This window comes from Accipiter gentilis, chromosome 26 (assembly GCF_929443795.1).
Source record: "Accipiter gentilis chromosome 26, bAccGen1.1, whole genome shotgun sequence".
NCBI classification, from domain to species: Eukaryota; Metazoa; Chordata; class Aves; order Accipitriformes; family Accipitridae; genus Astur; species Astur gentilis.
The window spans coordinates 18,353,478-18,379,052 of NC_064905.1; the positions used below are offsets into that span (position 1 = coordinate 18,353,478).

At 39.1% G+C, this 25,575-nt stretch overlaps 1 protein-coding gene across 1 annotated transcript in view; it reads right to left on the minus strand.

The window, feature by feature from the left end:
- Nucleotides 1-25,575, minus strand: part of SPOCK1 (SPARC (osteonectin), cwcv and kazal like domains proteoglycan 1) — a 324,902-nt gene that overhangs the window by 118,877 nt on the left and 180,450 nt on the right. The window contains exon 4 of the mRNA XM_049829957.1: nt 14,874-14,988. Within this exon, the coding sequence (XP_049685914.1) occupies nt 14,874-14,988 (115 nt within the window). The remainder of the gene's footprint in view (nt 1-14,873; nt 14,989-25,575) is intronic.

The following is a 25,575-nucleotide window of genomic DNA, read 5'->3' on the forward strand; positions in this document are numbered from 1 at the left end:
AAAATAAAAATACATAAAAATAAACAGGAGATAAAATATATCAGTGAAAATAATTGGGTTCCAATGAACTGCGCAGCATGCTTTAGCCCTCGGGTACATTTCCTTTTTTTGAAAAGTAACATAATTTTGAAATTTTACGGGGTTGTAAAAGAGCCTCAAGGTACAAAAATTGTTCTTTAATTTAAAACGATGTTATGTTGTATAGGAGCATGGTTATTCAGATGTGTGAGGTAACATAAGCCCTCATTAAGGGACAAAATAATTTCTTTTCAAAGTGCTGATCTTCTAGGCAGGAGAAAACTACAGAGACTGTCAGAGAAAATTTATTTCATGACAAGTTTTGCTGCTAGAGTTAAAATGTAATATAACCAAAATACTGCGGTAGTTAGAGTGATCACATCACTAAGCGTTCACAAGATTTGTGAGATTTTTTTTCCTGAATCCTGCAGGTCTAGTAGCAAGTCCTCAGAACACAGTGAAGCATTTGATTTTCCCGGAAAAGTATGAAGAGAGATAATGACAGAAATTGCCTGTTCTTCAGTATGCAAAGAGAATTCTGAGAAAAAAGACTAGTTGAAGGCTATTGGGAAAGTCTACTTTGCAATATCCACTTATTAAAGATACTGTCCCAGAAAATGGAGAAGAAAGAAGACTGGGAATTTTTCTTTTTTTGGATAGTAGGCATTCATCAGAAACCAGTGAAGACCCAGACAAAGGATTGCATCTTTCAGAAATCATAATCCAATATGTTTCATCTCTACCATTGTAGAAATAAAATATGAAAGCAGCAATGCTAGGTCACTCCCAAATAATGAAAAGAGTAGAGAAAATGTCTCTGGACACTTTTCCAGGAGCAAAGCCATACTCTGCCTCTTGAGATAATAATGAAAGAAAATAATGCCTTATCTTCCCTAGGTACAAATGATAATTGAATGCTCAAGTCATTTGGGAGTAACTATATGCTACAGAATCTCTTCACCACTTTAATATAAAGTAAATTTGTCATGTCATCAAGACAGGGGGTGGTGATTACATCAGTCTGATTTTACTGACTTCTCAAAGGTTGGATGCTGGGAAGTCACGGGAGTGGATTTTATTTACCTTTCTGTTAACAATAGCAGTACAGACTCAGTAGAGCTTGAGTCCCAGTTGAGTGCCATAACCATCAGGCTACTGAGTCAATTTTGCATAATTAATGAAACATTCATTGGGTAAGACATGGACGGATACCAGTTTGACAACCCAGTGACGAAGGCACTCACCCAGGCTGATGGGACCAAATCCCTTCTCCAATTAACGCCAAGAGAAAGGAATAAAAGCTACAGACTTTCAGGGAAAGCCATAAAGAAAAGGCAATAACCACTTATTAGAAGATCCAGAAGACCATTCTACCTGAGTGACTAGGCTTGAACCTCTCTTTTTTACATTCTACATTCAAGGTCTCTTCACCATCCTACTCACATTTCTGAGGTGAGAGACTCTTGTCAAGAACTACTCTTTACAGTCCTAGAAAATGTTTTGTTGAATTGACAGGAAAACCATTTCATCAGAAGACTCCAGTACATGTCTACTCAATACTTAAAGCTGAAAGCTTGTTTTCATTTTAAACTTATTTCTATTTCCACTTTCTCAAAATGTTCCCGTGTTAAAAAATTCTCAGCAGGGAGCTGAGTGCAAACGGAGACTGCAAAGACTATACAGATAATTCTACAAAGTTAAGAGCTAATCCAAGAACATTAAAAAAAACCCCAGTTTTAAGTACTGTATCTAATTGCAATATTTGATTTCATAGAGGTGGCAGTTTTACACTGGCTGCAATACAAGTTTTCTTTTTCTTCTTTTTTTAATATACTAATTAGAGTAGGAAATAACTCTGTGGAATCTGCTAGAAATTTTTACTTTTTAAATTGCAATCACTGAACATTCTGTATTTACTTGAAATAAATCTTTTAGGATTTCATTGTTAAAGTAGTGAACATAAATCCAATAATTGATATCAGAATGAAGGCTTGATAATTCTCTTAACTAATTTGAAAACTTGTTAATCTTCCTGCCCCTGCTATTCCACAAAGATTTAATAGCACAGATCTGTAGAAATGTTTCCTGGTAATTACGCTTCATTAATGTAACAGAATCTATCATGATATATTTGGTATTTATTTATTTATTTATTTATTTATTTTAGCTCTACACTGTAGCCAGTTAAGTGGCTTAGAATGAATATACAGTCCTTGATAAAAGATATACCACTGAATTTACAGATGAGAAAGGTGAATATTGATCCTCCAAACATAAAATGACCCTGTAGGCTTCCAGCTCTATAGGCATGTAAGTATGAGATGGGCTTTAACGAATCAATATTTTCCTGTTGAGGAAAGTGAATGCTGGAGTTCAACATTGTCTCATGGACTGCCTGCTCACAGCCTCCAGACCATCAAATCCACCAGGTCAAATCCTGAGAGTTCTGGGATCCTGAAATGATAACTCTTTTCAGTTTTAAGGAGCCACGAAGAGACGTGATACGAGATAAAATTTGATCTTTTGACTACGGGCACTGAGAACTTAGCACTGATTTTCACAGCAGATTCAAGCGAGAAAGAATGAGGGGAAGAGCTCAAACTACAGAAGTGAATTTCCTTCTTTTCCTTGTTAGGTTTGGAAGTTCAAACATATGATCACCTTTTGCAATTATTAGAGAGATCACACAAGAGTTTTGCATTGGTGATATGGACTGTAATTAAAACGCACATCGGCATGGTGCTTCCTTCCTTGACTCCCTTAAGAAATTGGCTGCATAATAAGTGTAAAGTATTACACAGAAATGTCAAGATATTTTCCGCCCCTCTTTTTAAGGTACAGAAGATGCTCCTGGGAATGAAATTATCATTTATTATAAGACTGGCTTAAATCTAAAGACACAAGCAATACGTCTTTCAAAAGTGTGCTAAAGTATTCCTCCTTTTGCCCAAAAAGTTAATGACACAGCATTGCCTTTCTTCCGTTAATTTGTAAGTGGAACAGTGATACCCGAACTGACATATTTAAAGAAGCAAAATATTTTGGCTTGATTTCTAATCATCGTTAGTAGTCCCTATGTACAGAGCTTTAAACAGACTGTACTTTGGTGGCTCATGTCCATAAATAATGTCATTTGTGGTTCATTGGTTGAATTAATCTGATATAAAATGACTAAATTGAAAATCTGTAGGTTGAGCTCTTGATGAGTTCTGGCAGAGCACTAAGCAGGCAATCATAAGCTTATTAATGAAAAGAAAATGATAGAAATTGAAATATTAAAGAAGCAGGAAGTAACAGATTAAGAGTTAATTTTGATACCATAACTTGCACCAAATAAGAAAATGATCGATGCAAGAAGCTCCTTTCTCTTGTTTCCATATGCCATTTCTTTCAAAAGAGTGCCATTAGATGGAACTGCATGGCTGTGAAAGGGGTAAAACACCTAAGACTACCTTTTTCAACTTCTTATATTAGCTGTCATTCATACCTTTGTTGCTAATCTAGTTTGGAACTGGCAAACCTATGTGGAAAATGTCTTCACAGTGTAAGTTTTTTGCAAGCTTTAACTCAAAAATGAAAGCCTGTAAAGATCCTCGCTGCTGAATTCCTCAGGGTGGTCTTGGATATGGCTTCATCATTTTTCCTAGTGAAGTTTTGTGCCTGAAATGATGAAGGATGTTGAACCAGATATGAAATTCAGCAGAACTCTGCAGAAAACCACTTCCACCTTTAGAGGAGCCAAGGTTTCCCACCCAACAGAGCCATACACACGGGATAGAAAACTGTGAACTATGTAAGGCAGGAGGTGTAAAAGAAGAGTCTGGCCCAACTCATTAGAATTTTAGCCTATTGTTAGCAATGCCTTTCACTGCTAGCGAAAGGCTTGAGAAGCAATAACTTGGAAATCTCAGAAGAGTAATGGTAAAATATAGAACTGTTTTACAAACAATAAAGATCAGTCTTTAGCAGGTTTAAAAGTTAGGTACGTTGAGTCTGCATCACATTGAAGACACACGATTGTAAAAAGCAGCAAGCTGACCAGCATCAAATGAAATGCAATATTTTTAAGGCCTAATTTGAAAATTTCATACAAAACATATTGTTTGTAACATTCACTGAATTGCAATGTATAATGCTGTTTATCAAAAGGCAGATTTTAAAATGCTGTGCATTTAATACTTTTTCCAATATAATGGGATGTTGAAAATTGAAGAAAAGCTTTAATAAAATTCCTTTGCCATAAACATCAGTCCCAATCTTACAAAACCATGCCTTTTATTAGCACTAAAAAGACTTTTCCACTGAACACATTCATGTCCTGGGGCTTCTACAGCAAAAACCAGCAATAAATTTAGAATCTCCAGTAAACAGATTATTGTATAAATACAGAATAATTTTCGGAGCATTGGAGGTCATTTGTAAACATTAAATAATAATTTCTGACTGACTGGATTACTCAACAGATTTAAGATAGGGATAAACGGCAAAAATGCAGACACGTATCAAATACCATTACAAATTTGCTTCTAGCAGTTCTGTGGTTAAGATTTTTAGCACATAGAAAATACAAAGAGCTTGAATTGGGAAATACATTCTTAATCTACTGGGTTGTGGTAAACCCAGAAAGACTGCAGATTCCAAGTCATTGGAGGGTTAACGTAGTCATAAAGTCAGCCAACAACTCAAGGCAAAAAGACATGCACGCAACCTCCAAGGTAAATGGCCAAATGTGGTACTGCTGACAGGTATAAGGACAGCCTGTAAAACTGTCCTGTTGGGTCCCACATCTGAATATACCTACCTGTTTATATTTTAATAATAGTGATAATGACGATGTGTTAAGGTTGTTTGAAAAAGCATTAAAAATCCAAGAATTACCAAGCATGCAAAGCCTAATGTCTTCTTACAGGATGAGGATATAAAGGCAGAGTCCCATCCAACTTTATTCATTTGTTCATTATTCATTTCTTGACAAATCTCTTGACATTTGCCAAGCAGATGACATTTATACCAATTACTGTTTTCACTTGAGAGTGAGCAAGAAGAGATTTCCAAACAACAAAAAAGCCAACATCCCTTATGCTATAAACAGCTCACAATCCAAGTCAGGAAGAGACAAATGCCATGGAGGAGGTGATTGAACTTTTAACTCAGCCTTCCTCTAGATATCTCAAGGGAAACAGGAGTTTTTGGATGCTAACTTAGCTTTGAATGCTAGCTCCTGACAAGTTGATAAGAGCTATATCAAGAGGTTTATATATGACCAATTCTGCAGTCACCAAAAGAGCCCACTGAGATAGTAAAACCATTGAAGAACAAACATTGTGTTGCCCTTACTTTCTCTTTCATGTATTTAAGTTTTCCTGCTGGCTTGTGTTCCCTATGAAACTGCTGCACAAACTTACATTCACACATGAGCTTTCAGACATGCATTTTCCACCATTATACATTTAAGTTTCACATTAGTCAGAACTCAGAGCTCTAAACACTGAATTTTATACATAGTTTATAATATATAGTTTGTAGTGCTCTATTAGGTATGGCTTGTATTTATTTCAAACTCCCTCCTCCCCCTCTTTTTGTTATCATGTTAATAAAAAATGTTTTGCTCAGAGAAAAGTAATTTTGGCTATTGTATGTTTCTAGTGAGGATGAAACAAATGTAGAATGCTATGTACAAATCCTTCTAACAGTAAATTCCATATATGTATACCCAATTCTGGACTGTATATCAATCCAGAGGTACACAGAACATTAAAGCCAGAACTGTCCTCCAGAAAGCTCAGCTGAAAGCCCACCTGGAATATGGAGATTCGAATTGCAGATATTCTACTGGGGCTCAGGGAAGGACAACCACAGGTTTAAAGCAGGCACGAATGGAACAGGCACTTAAAAGAGGGGATTAATTTAAGAAATAAAGATTAAAATCTTAATAATCAATGACTCAGAGGGAATATAATACCTAAAGATGTGTAAAGAGTTTAAATAGCAAGAAGACAAAGTGATAATTTTGAGTTTAATTTCTTGACTGATCTCAGCAGCCAAGCCCAATAAGCTCTGCCACAAAGGAAAACTAAGACAGTCAAGACGAATGTGTTTTTAAGAGAGCTGTAAGAAAAGAGTAGGAGCATTTGCTAAGTCTAGCAAAACCACAGAAAGTCATTCTTTCCAAATAAATACTGAGGAACCACTTAGGAAAACTCCAGAAGTTTTAGCTGGATTTGAATAAATTTAAGCTAGATATTAGCAGGTTTCTAACCAGAAGGGTTGAGATGCTAAGATTCTTCCAAACAGAGTAGAGGGGGCAATAAACCTTATTATCTTTAAGACAGAGGTTGGTAGGCTAATAAAAAAAGTTTATATGATACTCTTGCAGAGGGACTGAACTTAATGATCCAAGAAGTCACTTCTGGTCCATTTTTATATACCGCTAAAAGCGTACAACTAGAAATATTAAGGGCAGGAATTTTACAAAGTGGTATTCAATCCATCCAATAATATTACCTTTAAATGCACAAACTATTTATAAATGTTAATTAAAGTGCAGAAGAGAATAGATGATTTTCTTATTCTATTCACTGTAATAACTTTCTGATGACAGCAAAGGTATCCAGAGGTACTGAGGTGGTTTTCAGCGAGTGCTTGATACTGGTCTAAAAGGAGTTCTGCAGCAGGAGAATGTCTCAATAACCATTGTATTTCCTCTTGTGCCTGCAGCAGCCTCACAGTAAAGTAGAGCACAGTAAGAGAGGAGCTGCAGAGTAAAAGACAATGACCTTAGCAGTGAGATGTTCACCCCAGCAGCCAGGTGCTTGGTGACTGTGAATAAAATACAGTAAATCCCCTGTTGATAGCAAGAATGAGTTCATCTATTGCTATTGCCAAAGCAGACAGAGATAAGGACTACACACTAAAATCCATTATAAAAGAGCTGTGCACTACCATATATTTCAAGAATTACTCATGTCCAATAGGCGACAGTCACCTTGCACTACTCTAATGAGCTCTAACGCTGATGAAGCATGACTAGCAATGAGTTACCAGTTCTGGGGAGAGAAGTGCAGCGTGGCTAATTGGCCTCGGGATGCAGAAAGTTTCCCATCTAGGCTATTGGCAACAATGTTGTGCAATTTCCATGGGAGATGTCTATGCTCTGTCTGATCATACTTTAGCATGTCTACATTCTTCTGTGGAAGTTTGAAAATGCATGGAAATTCCAAAATGCATGGTATAAAACTTGGGAGCTTTTTGCTTTGAGTCAAGAACCATATTTGAATTCAGCTTTAAAGATGACTGCAGTACTTGAAGTCAAGGAAGGTGGATCTTTCCTTCTACTTGTTTGCTAATGTTGAGGAGTCTTTTACCTCTGAGGTTTGAAATACACCAAAGTCAGCAGCATATCTAGAGCTCGGGAAAGCCAGAAAACAGCCTAAAAGGCACATGAAGTCTTGTCTATTGAGGGGAGATACCATAGCCAGCTTCCTCCAGAAAATAAGAAACGGGAGGATTTTTGTGCAGAAACTCCTGGCAGCCAGTAGGTCACTCTCATGACTCAGAACAGAACCAGCTCATATCATCTTGACTGATGAAAGCCAGTCCCTCCACAGACTCTCCCTACGGTCTCTTTAGTTAAAAGCAATTTACCTTAGGCAGAGTTGAAGCTGAGAAATGGACCACTTGGAAAATGAGACCTACATTTTACAGATTATCCTGTTCAGGAGAGTAATATCTGCTTTTAAAACCGGTGAGTGCTGTTCGAATATTTAAGCATCCTTGGACTGAATCCCAGGCTGTTAAAGATGGAGACCGTCTTGGAGGAAAAGCTAGTGACCTTTGGGGGTTCATGCTTAAATTTTCATAATCAAAATTTTAAAAATAACTGTAATGGGGAACAAAGGATAGTGCCAGACTCTTATGCTGTTCTCTCTTAATATTCAGTGGTCCCCTTGAGCACTTGTAGATTGATGGCACATCATACCATGTGCTCTCTGTCTTACTACAAGGCAACATAGCCCACATAAGAAAAACAAACATTCCTGATTTCCACATGTCTATTACTTGTCTGCTGCAAAACCCAAAGCTTTTGCACTGTAGCAGAGGCGTGCCTTTGTTGTCAGGCAGTCGAGAAATGAAATACTTCTAAAAGCTTTCACGTTTTCTCTAAGGACTTCCACACATCACTTGCACACCACTTGCACATCACATTATGTGCTTTACTTGGCTGTGACCTCAAAGGCCCCTCGCTCTTTTGATTTTCCTGGATTCTCATTTATTTTTCTGGACAAACAGCATGAGCTACAGTTAAACTGTGCAATGTACCATGAGTGATTAGATATTAGAAAGAATAATAGTCTTTACAGAGTAATGCATTATAGTTTACAAATTACCAAAAAAAAGCCATTTACTCCATCCTGTTCATGTCTAGAACTTTCATTCATAGAAGATTAAAATAATTCTACAAGATTCTGTCAGAGGTACCCTTGGGAATAATAAGCCTAAATTTTGGCAATTTCCCCAGTACAATATATCTGTTTGAAAAAACACCTAATGCAATCTGTTGTTTTTTGTGAGTGTGTGTTTAATCAAATATTTCAACGCTCTTTCTTCTGAAGCAAAAATCTATGCCAGTAGATTAGAGAAATCAATGCTCAGCGTTAAAGGTGGATAAAATGTTTCACATGAAAACTTTCTTGTTTTCAGGGAAAATCACATTTAGTAACTCCAAAACAGTTTGCAGAGAGATGTAAATCTTGTTGTATTGTTACTTGAAAGAAAAAAATCCAACAAATCTGAAATGGCTTTATTTTTTTCTAAAACAACTGTCAAAAGATTTTATTTTTGCTCTGAACTGGGCAGTTTTCTTCCCTTAATTCTGAAAATGTTAATCAACAAAAGAATTCATTTGGTGCCCTTAAACAAATCTGCAGTAAAAATTAACTCATAACTGTGAATTCATCCCAGAACTTAGAAGAAACTCTGGGGATGTGAAAAATAATTTAGATATTTATGTTTTCTGCATCCGGTGCATACATTAACAATTTAATCTTCATAATGTTTTTATTATAGAGCTGTATTATCCTGAATTATTGAGTGAAGTCCCACATCTCACCATTAAAGTTATGGAGGCCTGTTTCTCTAGGAAGGCCTCAGTGTCCCAGAACACATTTTTTGGCGTGCTGCCTACCCAGGATGGATGAATAAACTGTGTTCCACTGCAGCACCATTGAAAACAACTGCATTTTTCCTCAGCTAAGATTAAATCATAATTGAAAGAACAGTATTTTTACAGCAGATTTTTTCAAATTTTCTGGGTAATTTTGCCACTCTTGCACCTGCCAGCTTACAAGAAAGCGTCAAGGCTTCAGTGAAAAGGGGGAGAATTCACCCTATTAGGGAGTCACATCCCCTCCCTCTTCATTTTAGCACAAACTGAAAGAAAAGTAGGGATTTGCAGGGAAGTTAGAAATATTGACACTCTACTTTGGAAACATTGTGAGGTAATAAAAGCTTACTAGAAAAACTACTTGGATAGTTTTCATGGAGAAAGACAAGAAAATGAATAAATTACCCAGCGGTCTTGCCCTATTATTGTCTGGGTTCCCCCATCTTGCTGCTTGTGGTAACCCATGCAAGAAAATACATACAAGTAAACCACATAAAATTAACACTAATAAATACACCAACAGGAAGCTGAACAATGTTCTTTTGTAAAGTTCCCTTTGGGATATGCTTTTTTTTCCCTTGAACTGTACTTAATACATAAAAGAACAACAATTATTTTCTGAATCAGCATGAAAATGAACAGTAGAAAAAAGCTGTGAGCACAGCAAGGCTAACTGGGGAACAAACTGATGTTATTAGTAGATCCAAAGATAATTAATCACCTCCCAGGTTTGGGTCTGTTACAACACCTCATATAGATTGCTCATGTATTCAGGCTTTGATAAATATTACCACATAAGTCATGCAGATTTAAACATCACGAGCTTAGGAACAAGTCCTCCCTCACATCCGTCAGGCCACTGAGAATATGGGAGTCAGGTTTTGGGCACAGGAAGGTGTTACCCCAAAGGAGTCCTTGGTGTTTTGCAAACCCTCACTAGCATTTAGCAGCAAAGCAAGCAAGAGAAAACACAGACATGCATGAGTCAGAGAAGAGAGCAAACCAACAGGCTTAAGGTTTATAGGCCCTATATTTAGTGCATTTTAAAAGGTAATGATCTAATACATAGCCATTGAGGAACAGCACTGTTTAAAATCTTTGCTTATGTGCACAATTTTTCGGTAAATCCCTAGAAGTGCATTTGCTGTGGTTAAAGATTTTTCTGTAATGCTCCCAAGCAGTTCTTCAAAGCAGGTGGGTCACTGACATTCTTGCAATTATGAACTTTCTTCATTCATGAATTCCCTTTTGGATACAATTTAAAGCACAAATACAAATAGCACATAGAATAGCACTGGTATGAAAATGCTCAGTTTCACATATGGGGATGTTTTACTGGACTTGTTTTCAACAGAGTCCTCCCTAACCAGAAATAGCGTATCAACTGCAGGATTTGTAAAGAAAGAGGGAGAATTTACTGCTCCATGTGGCTAAGTGTAGTTGCCAACACTGCCACATTGGTCAGACCAAGCTTTTGATGTGTAAGCACAAATACAGGCTGGGCGATGAGTGGATTGAGAGCAGCCCTGAGGAGGAGGACTTGGGGGTGTTGGTTGACGAGAAGCTCAACAGGACCCACCAATGTGCGTTTGCAGCCCAGAAAGCCAGCCGTATCCTGGGCTGCATCAAAAGAAGTGTGACCAGTAGGTCGAGGGAGGCGATTCTCCCCTTCTGCTCGGCTCTCGTGAGACCCCACCTGCAGTACTGCGTCCAGCTCTGGGGCCCCAGCATCAGCAGGACATGGACCTGTTGGAGTGGGTCCAGAGGAAGGGCACAAAAACGATCAGAGGGCTGGAGCATCTCTCCTGTGAAGTCAGGCTGAGAGAGTTGAGGTTGTTCAGCCTGGAGAAGAGAAGGCTCTGGGCAGACCTTATGGCAGCCTGCCAGCACCTAAAGGGGACCTACAGGAAAGCTGGAGATGGACTTTGTACAAGGGCGTGTAGTGATGGGACAAGGGGTAATGGATTTAAACTGAAAGAGGGTAGATTTAGATCAGATGGAAGGAAGAAGTTCTTCCCTGTGAGGGTGGTGAGGCGCTGGGACAGGCTGCCCAGAGAGGCTGTGGCTGCCCCATCCCTGGCAGTGCTCAAGGCCAGGTTGGACGGGGCTTGGAGCAACCTGGTCTGGTGGAAGGTGTCCCTGCCCGTGGCAGGGGGGGTGGAACTAGATGGTCTTTAAGGTTCCTTCTAACCCAAACCATTCCATGATCTGGGAACTTGTCTAGATCTTAAAAAAAAATTCGTGAGGAACTCAGTAGTGGCCTTTTTTGTCAGCAACAGTAGCCTCAAAGGTACTGAAGAAATACTGAGTAAATAGCTGGATTTCTAAGTCACAGCAGAGAAGCAGAGAGGTTGCATGATTACCTTTGTGAGTGACATACACTGCAGTGATGAACTAATTGGTGATTGCCAGTTAAATAGACTGAACAAAGCTGTAAACCCTGGACATGTTAATATGCCCATTATTTTTTCATCAATCCTCTTTTCTAATTCTGTTCTTTTCAGAAAAGCCCACAAGTGACATCTTTCCTTCCCACCAGCTTCACTAGCAACACCAGAAGAGACAAACGGTATGAAGTTTTCCAGGACTGCAAATGTATGAGTAATCTTTGAGAGATATTAACTACTGCATTTCATGCAAAACTGAACTAATAACGAACCTTCCTCATAGATCATGTCCAAATTGAAAGGGTTTTCAAGCCACACAAAAGATTTCATAAGGCTCCATCATTAGTCCAAGGACTATTAAGCGTATACGAAGGCACCTTCAAATTTATCTTTTACACTCCCTTCAATCACTGCTCAGTCTTGCCTTTTCTCTTAATGCCCTGTGCAATTTGTACTGTAAACGCCTTAGAGGATGTGCTGACAAAACGCTATTATCTGTCTGAAACACTTCTCAGACATCTTCTCCGTTATTTTCAAGACCAAGGGCTGCTCACTAGGTGGCTGTGGAGGGGAGGGAAGGAGGAGGCTGCAGAGGAGGGGTCAGGCTGCCAGGTTGCCCCTGGGGCACGGGACTTCTAGCAGGCTCCTTTGGCACCCCTGGGGTAACCCCCAACCAGACCGAGCGGCACCGTGACCTGCTCTCCCATGGACCCAGCCCGTGTGCCCTGTCAGCTGGGTCAGGGGATCCCACATCCAGCAGGTCACCATGGGCAGGACCAAAGCCACAGCACCGTGAAATATGTGGCTGCCAGATGTGAGAGTTACTCTAAAGACATGAGACGGAAAGCTTTACAGGATGAGTTAGCCGTCAGGGAGCCAGGGTCTGAGTAAATATAAAATAACAAGTTTCCATTTAACTCAGTGTTATACGCTGTTATTGTATTCTTGCAGTGGTTTAAAAAGTGTGCATTCCAGCACAAAGGAAATGAAGCAGCAATGGCAATGTGTTGTCACTGGTGATTTCAAAGTTAGCTACACTATGCCTGGAAAAATACAGTTTCCTTGTGCTGCAACTCTTCAGTAGGCCAGTTAATCAGGTGATGCAAATCGGTGCAGCTCTGTCTGGAAACCTCAGCAATAACACAAGATGTTCCTCTCCTGATTACTTTTTGCTGAGCCTACATGCTTTGTAAAGCCACTACAGCAAGTTGATAATGATGCATAAAATGGAAAATCCTTCTGAGCACACCCAAAATCACTGTGAATGTGCAAAACAATCGCAATGGTGCTGTGTTATTTGATAGTTCTTACTACACATATGACCACACTAATATATTCAGGCTTTCCCTACTTTTAAATAGGTGCAACTCCACCTCTTGTAATGCATTTACTCCTGATTAACACACCCTTAAATATGACTGGAGTATTTAGGTCAGGCACAGAAAAAAGAACAGAATGTTGTGGGACTAAAGATGAAAATCTTTAGTGGTGTTACTCCACAGATCCAAATCAGCAGACAATTTGGCCTAGTTAGTTTCCTCATTGACATGTCTACCCTCTGAAGCAAGGGTAGCTGGATATTTTGAGAATAAAAACACTTTGGGGACATATGTGCCACTATCACACATCAGCAGTAGTTCTTTCAGCATTACAAAACTTGCAGGAAATTGTTTGGAGAATTTTCAAAGTAAGTTTTCAATACTTTTCTATTCATCTCCATAGTCACAGTGCTCCTCAAAGGTTAGCTGAAATAGCTGCAGGCAGTGGAGAAATCAGAGAGAGATCACATGAAACACAGCCTGGTTTCTGGAAAAGAAAGGATATTCAGCTCCTCCTCTATACCATTACTCTGTATCATTTTGACCACTTTTGGGACATTAAATACTGGAAATAGCTCAGAAAGCATTTGGCTTAACATCTATGTCTATATATCATAAGGACTACTATATAATGCAAGCACTTTAAATCCATCCTAACTAGAAAATGTAAGCTACATAATGCCAAAAATGTCATTAGAATGTAAGCACTGCACATAGACACACTCCTAACATCCTTCCAGGGTTCATTACATATTGAAACCCAAAGATTAAACATACTGCCTCATGCACATTACACCATTAACTTTGTATTATAAATCAAATGCAATTTTTTTTTTACTGTATTAGCTTCCTCAGGCAGGTAGCAGTGAGGTAAGATGAGATGTAGTACTAATACCTGGGAATCAGATCATCCTGAATTTAGTTTGGCTTAAACAGTTGTGGAACTACAATCTCAGCTGACAATGACATTGAGGGACCTGAGTTGTTACAGGTGAATTTTTGCTTCACTACTAAATAGGGAAAGCAATTAGAGACCAGTCCCCAGATTTGTCACTCAAATGTAATGAAAGCAAGACAACGTATCTTCCTTAAAGTACAGACCAACCGTTCCGAGTCGCCCATTACAGCAGTACAGTTTTATTTGACATCTGTTGGCAAGCGGAAGGGCTTATTTCTTCAGTTTTATTCCGGGTCTTGACTCAGAGAGCCTCTGGAGATACTTGAGACCAGTTTCCTTACTGTTTCTACTTGTTCTGCTTCCAAAGTAGGGCAATGTTAGTTTGTTTTCTCTAAATTTGTTTATAAATTTCTTCATTCTTGATTGTTCATAGCATATTTCAACCTATGCTCAAGGAGGCTTTTCTTTGTTTATTCATAGCTTCCTTCAGTGAAGTTCTGTAGTCTAATCTGAACATCCTGGCCAAAGCTTTTAACATATTAGCTATTTTATTTGCTCTTAATTCAGTCAGTCAGCCATCAGATCTGGAGATTTCTGTAATTATGTGACTCACCAGGGAGATGGTCTACAAAGTTCCACCAACATTTTTCAGTTCTTTACTAAATTTAAGCAGAGGTTTGATATGTTTTAAAAAAGTCCTTTATTAATATTTTTAATTGCTTCTAATTAAGTTACAGGAACTGTAGATGTGTCTGACACAATGTTTTCATATTCCAGGTTTTCAGATTTTAACTTATGCATAGTTACTGCTCTCTGGGAGGAGAAAACCACTCCCAGAACTGGGAGAGCATTCTGCACTCCAGACTACATGGTGCACCATGTTCCAGTTCATCTTTTTGGAATAGCCTCAGTTATAAATAATAAGACTTCTGTTTGGTTTTGGAAAAAAATGCAAATTAAACTTTAAAGGAATGTTTTAAGATTATGTTTTTTCATGTCCATTTTGGAGTTTTCTCATTTTACTTCTTCTCATCATACTGTATGCCTGTGAAGACACAAAAACCTCAAACAACTTAAAGTTTCCTTACCTGTGTACCAGCTGCTTGCGGCTTACACAAATAGCAGTTTCATAGTCATGAGTGACACACACTTTATGTGGGCTGCACTTCACCTTCAAACATGGATCTTTGGATGGATCAAGGGCTATAAAAAACCAGACATATTAAAAAAGAAAGTGAGAAATGCATATAAAGTTATCTCTTGGTTGACAGATGACAACTGGTTAGAATGAACACTCCCACATCTGAGTGAATAAATACTTTGCCATTTTAGAGTATGTGCCGTTGTTTTCAGACTGCATGTTAAATAGAGATGTTTAAGTAGAAAGATAGATGGAGAGCTTAAAGACTCTGATTATTGAACAGTGATCTGAGTCTAACTTGGCATTCACATTAATACTAGACATGATACTTTGGGATGGAGTTCTGGTATAATAATCTATATCATGCTGTTTATTTCATAGAAAAGTTATGGTGGAATGAAATACACTCACAAGTAACAAAATGACGTATTTTAGAAGCTGTCTAATAACTGACATATTGCAGAGTGCTAATAAATTTAGCTTCATAGATACTATGTATAACAGGCATATTATTTTGTAGAATTTATTTCTAATTTTTACAGACAAGCATCTCCTGTACTTAAAATGCTTAAGTGGAAGAGCAGTAATAGCAATAAAATAATCCTGGGCTTTTATACAACAGTTTACATCACCAGCAGTGCTGTCAGAAGTGAGATTAGAAAGCATGATGAGTTGCTACCTCAGAGCAAATATGCCCAAGCTGTTGTCCCTGCTAATGCTCCCCAGAGAAATTTCGTTCCTCTAAAGTCAGTCCTTACACTCTTTGTTCTCCTTCCGACACTGTCCAATGTTCCCCCTCTTGGCGGTAGCATCCCTGCTTTGGTCTGAGGTTGTGGTTCCCCGCGGAGTGATCACTGCTGCTTTGTCCTTCTCTCCAGCAGCCCAACAGGAGCCTGATGGGACTGGGGGACAGACAGGGACACATAGCCCAGAAATGTATCTTCAGTACTTCAGTCAGGCCCAGGATGAATAACACAGTGGTCAATCTTTCTCTCAACTGTTCTTAAGCTGCTGGAGAAAAGGACGTGGCAGTAGTAAAGGGAGCTTCTCTCCCTCTAATGCAATGGATGATTTGAGGTACTGCAGCTAGTCAGGAGTCATAAATGTGCAAAAGTGACAGGCAATCCTGCATTGGAAAGTGCAGAGTACTAGGGTTTACCCTCTGGTACCCTCTTTACAGTTTTGATTAGGAAAGATCCCAGGAACCTTCCTCCTGAACATACCCATTTCCCAGCCCTCTCGCTAAAATCTGCCTCTCTATGACAGCGTACTGCAAGGCAGCACAATAGTGGACGCAAAGGAGTGAATAATGCTGGACTGTAATGATAATGCAAATAGACTTAAAGGCCTGCAGACAGAAAGTAAGTGTCAAAATTGGCATTTAGCCAGGACACAAGGATTAACACACATGTGTACACACGTGTGTGCACACACACACATGCCCTGCTTATCTGAAAAGGGCACTCAGAGACCAAAATGGCACAGCAATACACAGCCAATATTCTAACAGGAGGCTCCTGCAAAGATCCTCATTTAGCTTCCAATGAACAGTTTTCCCCAAACACACTCCGAAAGGAGCAGTGAGAGCCTGAAAAGCCCCTTCATTTTTTTTCTCTATACACAAAAATGTCTCCTAACAGTAAATGAAGAAATTAGCACGTGGCACATTACGCTGGGTTTTACTAGAACTGCACATACCTTTCCCCTCTTCTCAAATAAATGAAGATATTAAGCATATATCAGAGGTCTGATGTGGTAAAATTAGGATTTGGGTTGGGAACATTCTGTTTAGCATCCAAAGTGAGCGAGGGTCTGATCTCAGTCGAGGCAGGAGCTGCTCCTTCACAGAGGCAAGAAGATGCTGGTGCATTAGGCACCGGCGCGGGTGCCGGAGCAGCCTCCTGGTCCCTACAGAAGCTCAGCAGAGGCAGACGGTATTTGCTGTCCTGCCAATGTGCAAGTCTGTCTGCTCCTGCCAAGTTTCTATAGAATGCTTCCTTAAATGAGTGGTGATTTGGTAATCTTGGAAATAAAAAAAAAGAGGAGTGATACAGTGCTATGCTGGATACCACTCCAATTAGAGCACTGGTCCCACCTGGGAAAATCTTTTATAAATACTTCTCTGCAATCAAGTCCCATTTGAAAAGCTATCTATCTAAATTTGTTCTCTTACAAAAGGATGCTTCTAAAGATCAGCAATACAACGTATCTGCCAGGATGAATTACAAATATTCAAAAAATGGTTATATGAATACTTCAGAAGAAGGGAAGTCACAGCCATACAGAGAAATTTCACCTTTAAGAAGTGATTTTTAGATAAGGTCTTTTGGGACATTATTTTGCCATGGATTCGACTTTCTACGCCTCTTCAATGTACCCTCAAATCCCATTTTACCTCTCCCTTCCCTCCCCGCGTAATGGGCCACTCGTGGAAATGGGCAACTCCTAGTTTCATTTTGGGGACTGTATAAAACTCTTATTGCACATTACGATAACTAAGCTTCCCACTTTTACTGAATGATCAGAGAAACTTTTAAAGGATACTATTTGAAGTACAAGAAGTTTCAGTTTGCTATGTACCAAATTTCTTTATATGGCAGCAAACGTACTTTCAACAAGCAGAGGATTCTTCCGTTTTCCTGCGGTGCTAAAGTGCTGCAGCTGTTCGGTGTTGGTTTAAACAGCCATAGCTACAAGCTCTTACCACATTAACACCCATTACACATTTGTGATGGGCAATTGAGCTTCACTAGTGCGTATGTATTTAGTGGAATGCCTTTGGTGCAAGACACGGGGAAATCGTAAAAACAAACCAGAAGTGTTAAAAGCATTTTCTTTTAAAGCCATTAAAACTGATAGAAAAGGTGAAGTGAGCAAGACCATCTGTTTCCTGCACCATAGACAACAAGGCATCAACATCCAATGAGTTGCCATTAGGAAAATATATAGGCAGTGTTTGAGGGGCCAGGGTCTGTCCCACTGAAAAGACCAAAGGCTGAAAAGGCCCTTCAGGGGTGTTTTGCTGTTGCCTCTTGGTGTCTTTTCCAAGTCAGACTAACATGCACATGAGAAGTAGCCCATCCCCTGCTCCTTAAATTCCCAGAACACAGCAGGTGAGATACACATTCTTAATCCTCTTACTTTGCTCTCACCGGAGACCGAGTTAAAGACCGAGGTAGATATTTGACAGGGATTGAAATGGCAAGCCACAATTTCCTTATCTATCTCTCTACGTAGGTATTCTTAAACTGCAAAACAGAGCAACGTACCCTCCTTCTGCAAAGCCTTTAATAAGTAAGCACCACTTGGAGCATGAACGGTCACCAGATCATAGGTTCAGTGGGCTGATGTAATTCAAAGGTCATATCCACACGAAAAAATTTAATGACCAGAACTTTTGCTTGCTTGCAGCTGTCCTTGCTCTTTTACTGGAGCTCATGCACGTTGTCTGCTTTTGCTGGTGACACATCCTTGATGCAAAACGCTGCATCAACAGAAACCATAGTGCAAACTGGCTAGGAGCCCAGGGCTAATAGCTGCCAACCTTGCTGGGCTGCTGGAGAGCACTCTGGCCTTGCGCTCATAGTTTCCTATCAGCCAGAGCCTGCATAAGTAGGGATGTGGGTTTAGCCTTGCAAGTCAATATTAGTTTGTCATGAATAAGAGAAGCAAGCTTTAGGCCCCCATGGTCTTTGTGATATCATGCACAGTTTCAATACTTAGCATTTTTTCACAGTAAAAGAAGAATTATATCCACTTCAGGAACTCCTTAGGTCTTCTAAGGCAATAAAAATGCATGCACTTCTGAAGTATGCACCTTCTGAAATAGCATCACACAATATATTATTGTTAAAAGAAACAAAACTTTGAAATATTTTGCAATTAAAAAATTGTCTATTGAAAAAGAAAAATATTGTTGAATGGTGATCAGTTTGAAGCAAAGGAATGGGAAAAGATGTGGTTGGAAATCCCAGTCACTATTTCCTTTTAAATCAGGCCTCCTGAACTCCTCTCTACCTCAGTGTCTTGCTTCTAAAATCTGAAAAGAATAATGCTGGCAATAATAATAAAAAAACCTTTTCCCCACCTATATGTTGGATTAATTATTTCATTCATCGTGGAAAAGCTTATGAAGATCCTTAAATGGGACACACTATAGAAGCATCATTTATTATTCATTATAAACAGCCTTTGCCTACAGTTCAAAACAGTAGCAGGAAGTTTATTAAATACAAGCAAAACTGTGGGCTTTGTCAGAAGACAGCAAAAACCCCCATGATGCAGATCATGATTTCTTGAGGTTTTTTTCCACTTCTGCAGAATGCATGATCCATATGAACATAAAGGGTCAAAATAGGGATTTATATGTCTGCAAAGTTCCTCAACATGTTAAATAAGTTTGGAAGGTTGTTCTACTGCTAAGCAACACAAGCCCTAAGGAGAGCTCATAATAAGAAACAATTTCTGAAATATGCTAATCAAAGATCATGCTTTGTTAATCAGATTTCTACATGACTAGGAGCAGATGCTCATCATCTGCAGAAGAAAAGACCCTTGGGAATAAGATGAAACATAACAACCATATTTGTCATCACAGTTCTTTCTGCCCTAAAGCAATGAGTATGAAATCTTGAAAATGAAGAGCCAAAAGTACAAATAAATAAATGAAAGTGGGAAGAGGAGTGAGCAAAAATTTGAAGGTTTTTATTTTAAAGATGTTATTTTATCAGCTTGAAAGGAAAACTACAGCCATCCCTTTTCTATGTCGAAGAGTCTGCACATAGTTACTCAGGTCTGTCTGCAGAGTAATAACAAAAAGTACCTCAAGCCTGGTTTTAATATGTGAACATGTTTCTACATTTTCCTTAGGCTGAGACTGAAGGTGATGTTACTTAATCTGAGCTGAGAGTGGCTGAGGATTGGTCCAAAATTTTTGGAGAGGATACCTGTTAAGCCAGAACTGGAATGAAAGTTTTCACATGAATGTAAATTCTTTGATGAAAACCCACTTCAGTCACCCTGCCTCTCTTTTTTTTTTGAGTCCAGGCTTCACAGTTTCCTGTCCCGAGCTTTTCCCATGTTGTTCAAATCCCTGCACACTTGGTCTCCAAGGGAGGTATCCATCCCAGGAGAAAGCTGTCTGAAATACAGAGAAATACAGTACTGCACATCTCTCAGTAAAATAATTTTCATAAGTTTTTTATCTTGGAAAAATTTAGAATTTCTGGCTTTTTATCTTGAATCAAAAGACTTACTCTTCCTCACTTAACACCTAGATGTTTCTGCTGCTGACATTTGTTTTCTGGCCAGCTGTCCTGGTACTGTGGGCTGTGAAGTCTCTTCCTGTGTGGCAGAGCACAAGCGAAAAAGTGTTTAGATGGGCTAAAGCTTCTGCTTCATTGGCCACAACGTTTTTGTAGGAAAATTGTACTCCACAAGTCAGCTGATTGCACTGCAAAGGGGAAAGGCTTTCATATGTACGCATTGACCCAAAACCTGTGCTAGGGCCATTTATACAATATAGAGGTGCAGAATCAGAATTCCTGTCATCAAGAGACAAAACAGTTGCACTCCATTTTTTGGTCAAGCTTTTATTATACATAGCAACCTAAGTACCCTCTTAAAACTATGAAACTTCTGTGGTTATCTCACAGAGATACCAGAATAATTGGTAAACAATAAACACCAGGGATTGCATCAGACCATGGGCAACCTCCTAACGGTATATTGACATCCCTTTCCAATACCAAAAAGGATTACAAACACCAATGGCACCCCAAATCCCTTTCCCTCACAGCTCCAGAAAGCACACAGGGAATGTTTGCTTATGAACTGTACACACTTTGCTCTCCCCTCCCTGCACCATTCACCAGAGGCTGTGAGTTTGCAGTATAAATCAGTGTTGGACAAAGACCTAACAACAGTGTTGGAGATACTTTTCTATTACATTTCATGTTTTTATATATTACCACTATAAAAGAAGACTTATGACTTGCAGGAACCTCCTTAGTTCAGACAAGGGCAGTACAGGGAGAAGCTGCTCTAAAAGACAGTAGCTCTATACGCTGCAGCTGTGGGTCATTGTGTTAATCACAACAGAGTAAATTTATTTTTCACACATTTGACTTTAAAAGGGTGATAACAAATAAATACTTTCAATGTCTTGCAGCAATGGATGTGTAATCCTGCAGAAACTGTACAACTAGTTCACAGAAAGATTTATGAGCTTGATTCCGTTTTTATGACCATTCGTTTGGGGGAAGAGAGTAATTTCAAACTCATAGCTGTTTAGTGGAGCTGAAACAAACTACACAATCAAAAAGAAACAGCATTATGTAAATATTGGGTTTTTTGTTTTCAAAATTGCCTGACAATAAGTACTATGATCACTCAATGACAAAAATACTACTGCATAATGAAATGTCAAGAGCAGTTGCTTTTATGCAATCCCCTTGGAACTGTTCTGACTATATGAGAAAAGAACAACATCTGTTGAGAAAGGTACGATGAACTGGAAAATGGGACCTGCTGTCTTCGATGCAGAGATCCTAGCGCATATTTTAAGACAAAAGAGATTGATAAAAAAACAAAGCCTCTCCATTAAATGATGCGTTACATTATAGGTGTCCATTTCAATATTATTATGTACTACTTGATTCCAGCAATACTCCACAAGCAAGCACGAGAAGGAAAGCAGAGCTCCTGGCCGTACAAGCCAGCAGCTAGGGCGCGGGAATGAGATCGCTGTGAAGGCAAGCTGGTCTGGGCAGGCAGGGGCGGAAGGCTGACTCCTCACCTGGCTGCCTCCCCACTCAGCATGAAGCTCAAATGGCAGCTCATCTCAAACTTCAGATCTAAGAGGCAACATTTCAAATCAGCATCTTGCCTCCACTTACAGCATAGTGACAGCCAAAGAGAAAGTGTGATCAAAGCAGCGAAGTAGCGACTTGGAGGAATTTTACTATATACTTCCAGGAAATCCGTTGTATAGTAAACGTGTAAGAAACCACGCAGCCAGCTTAAACATGTATTAGTAAAAGTCTCTACAAACTTTGCCCTTGATTTTTTGCTAGGGAAAGGGCGTGTTTTCAACACATGATGGCTAAAACCAGTTTGGGTTTTAAAATTTCAGTTGTTCGAAGTAAACCATAGACTTTCCCCCAGAATTAGAGCTTCTACTCAGCTTTAAAGTAGATGATGAATTTATGCTTTTTTTTCTTAAGGTGAACACGCCCATACATGTTAACTTAAAGAGCACTCAAGTGAACGTTGCTCTGCTTCTCTGTGAAAACATGATAGTTTTCAGTGGTCCAGTGGTGAACTCCAACCAGCCCATGTGCTGAGGTTAGACTGTGGGTGAAGCTAAATCCAAGTGCAATGGGACTACCCCATCACCCCTGTATGAACAAGGCACCCAAGTAACCCTGGGATGGGCTTCCAGGCTTTTATAGCCATTCAGAAGGTTTCTGCCTACGCTCTTTCCCCAGATTTTCCTATTTTACAGGTTGGTAAGTGGCTACATTGAGTGGCTAAGACTCTGTTGTTTATTGGAGCTGAGTTAACATTTCTTCTCAGAGCTGGTATTGTTAATAATTCTTGTTTTAAAAATTGTTATTTAATAACAGATTACCCCCCCCCTCCGTCATATCAATTGCAAATAATTACCAATGTTTTTTATTCTGCTTCTGCAAATCTTGGCATAAATCATTCTGCTTCATTAGGGAGAAAATTGGTGTTAGCCCTCCCCCAAATCTAGGGGAGAACATGTCTTCGATTAACAAGCTCAGATATTTAAGTCTCTCTTTCTCTCTTGCATGCTCCCTCTCTGCATAATTACTCAGAGCAATCTGCATACAGAAATCAATTCAGCTGAAAATTAATTACTGTAGGCCTGAATGTTTCAAACATGTATGTGAATTATTTTCAGTAAATGGAATTTCTCAAGGCAGTTAAACAGTGACATCTCAAACTGTCAGCATTTATTCCATCACCGTGTAGTATTTTTGTATAGTTTTGTTTTGGAGCACTCTAACATTTGAGTGGCTGAAGACATTGGTACAGTGCACAGAAACATCTATTTTAATTTTTACAGGCACTTTCAAAAATCATTTCACATAACTGACATATAATTGCTTTTGACATTGCTGAGGGCCATCCAAAGCAAAAGATGCTTCTAAGGACTCTACAGATTTCCTTTCCGAAGCAAAGGATAAGAACCCGAGTATTTAAATGAACTTCCTTGACAAATATACAGAAATATGACGCAGTGAAAATAAGTGAAGAAAAGGAAAAAAAAGATAGGATTGTAAGTTAGGAAATGTGCTTCCATTGGTGGATGTGATAATCAGTCACAACCATCGACGTAGGTATTTGGCCAGCAACTAGTAAAAAGACATGTACAAGACCAAAGTTGATTTGCTAAAGAGTCATAAAAGAGAAGCTCCCAGTTTGATTTCTGACAATGAATCGTTATGATTTATATCTCAATATACTGCAAATGTATCTCAAATACTTCCCTACAACGGGGCAGGTTTTAAATATTTCGTATACTTAGGCATGTTTAGCTAATAATCTTTTTAACACCTTCTTTTCATTCTGAAAAAACAAACTTCCACTGGAAAAAAGAAGCTGTCAAATCCAGCTAGGTACTTGCTGTGTTTTTCTGCTAGCACCAGGCGCACTTTTCACAAACAACTCTCCTACCTGCAAGACAGAGGTTCAACCAACACCCAAGTACAGAGCACTCGCATTGGTTCAATAAAGTATGATCTGGCACCGGTGCCATAATGCTTCTCTAAATTCCAAGCACTTCCACTATGTGATAATTTGTGCTTCTACACGTCATACCCGAGGGTGTGTTTCTGCACATCCCGGGAAGCTGAAGGCAAAACAGACCTAAGAAACCTACAGACAGAAGGACGCTGGTCAGATGTTCCATTCAATTATTAATTCCAGGAAGTACCGAGGGTACAAAAATAACCCCATTCTCCGGGACTCACGGGGCTTTGGCATATGTTTAATGACAGCAGCTCTGCAGTTTCTCTTTTAGAATCCCTCAAACCCCTGGGGTGATCCAGCTTCAAGCTTCCCGGGATGGAAGTAGAGCGCTTCGAAAGACTGCTCTAATCTTTAGTTGGTGGAACATGAGAAAACGAAGACACCTCTGCTTCTCCTTTGCAGGGAGGACCCGGTTCGGCAGTATCTGTCTTCACAGATCCTCAGCAGAGGAGCAGAGCTAAACCCATGACTGTTTCCTTTGGCCAGCCTCAGCTCTCTGCTTGCTTTTCAAAGGCACCCCATACCAAGGCAGTCGAGCGTCTCTAAGCCCAGGCACCCTGACGCTCACTCCAAATATCTCCACCCTACCAGCTTTTCACTGCTCTGCCAAAGCAGGCCCGGCTCTTTCTGCGGGAGAGCCATTCCTCACCCCACCTCCCCGTCCCCCGGGTGCTCCCAGTCCCAGCCATACCTCTTCTGGAATGACACATCCTCCCTCAGACCTGCAAGCTCAATTTTCTAGCAAATGAGCGCGAGGAAAAGACAGAGAAAGCACTTGGATCTCCACACGGGTAGAACTGGCTAGCTGATAACATCTTGTGAAGTGATTGTAAGTCAGATTTTAGTTTTTTAAGAAGCTGAGGCTGCATTTTCCCTATCTGTGGCTGAACTTGGGTCCTGCGATACCTGCTGTTTCCCTTAAGTCTGCAACTCCTAGTATCAGAACAGAACTTTGTTTTTCTCTCCAAAAGCCAGTAAGATTTTATTCTCATTGCTGATGGGGAAATACTGAAGATACAAACTACAAAGATTTAAAAAAATCAAAGCCATACAAAAGACTCCAAATCATTATTAAAAAAAGACAGTATATTTAAGATAACTTTGAGATTTCTGAATGCTTGGGCTTGACAATCCTATGGTAATTTTGAAATCCTGGATATAATTTTTCCTGTGAACTGACTTAGACTATTTCTGCTTTCTGTTACACTGGAGTTAATTATCATTTATTTAGTGGGATTTCATTTAATACAAATTATTTTGCTCCAAAGCCAATGAAAACAAAACAGGTTATACCTTCTTCAGAAAATAATATTTTAAATTATTAATGCATAATTAAAGATACACTTTTCCCATTTCAGATGAATACAAACAGGTATTTTGATTTGCTTGGGGAGAAGTTGCATCATATGTCATGAACTACTTCTGTAATACTTCTGAAGCTGTAGTAATTTATACTTTAACTGAAGCAATAATATAATGGGGAAAAAAATGACCACTATTTAATTCAGATAGCAAGTTTGAGAGATACTGAACTCTTTTCTGACTTTGATTAAAAACTACAATGCGTAATACTGTGAACTATGAGTAGGAAAAAATAAAATTGAAACAATACAGGACTCCTCTGTAGTTTTTGTAGAGAAAAATCTCTTACCAATCAGATGTTATTATTCTTCAATAGATATTTTATGTAATTAAATTTAATTTGAAAACATGAATAACAAACGTATCTTTTAATGCTTAATTTTTAGAGGTAATGCAGAAGCAAAAGTGCATCACTGTTATTATGATTCCGTCAGCAAATAGCAAAAAATAAGGACCAAATGGCTGTTTTTACAAATCAGTATTCCAGTATGCGTAATTACAATTCTTTT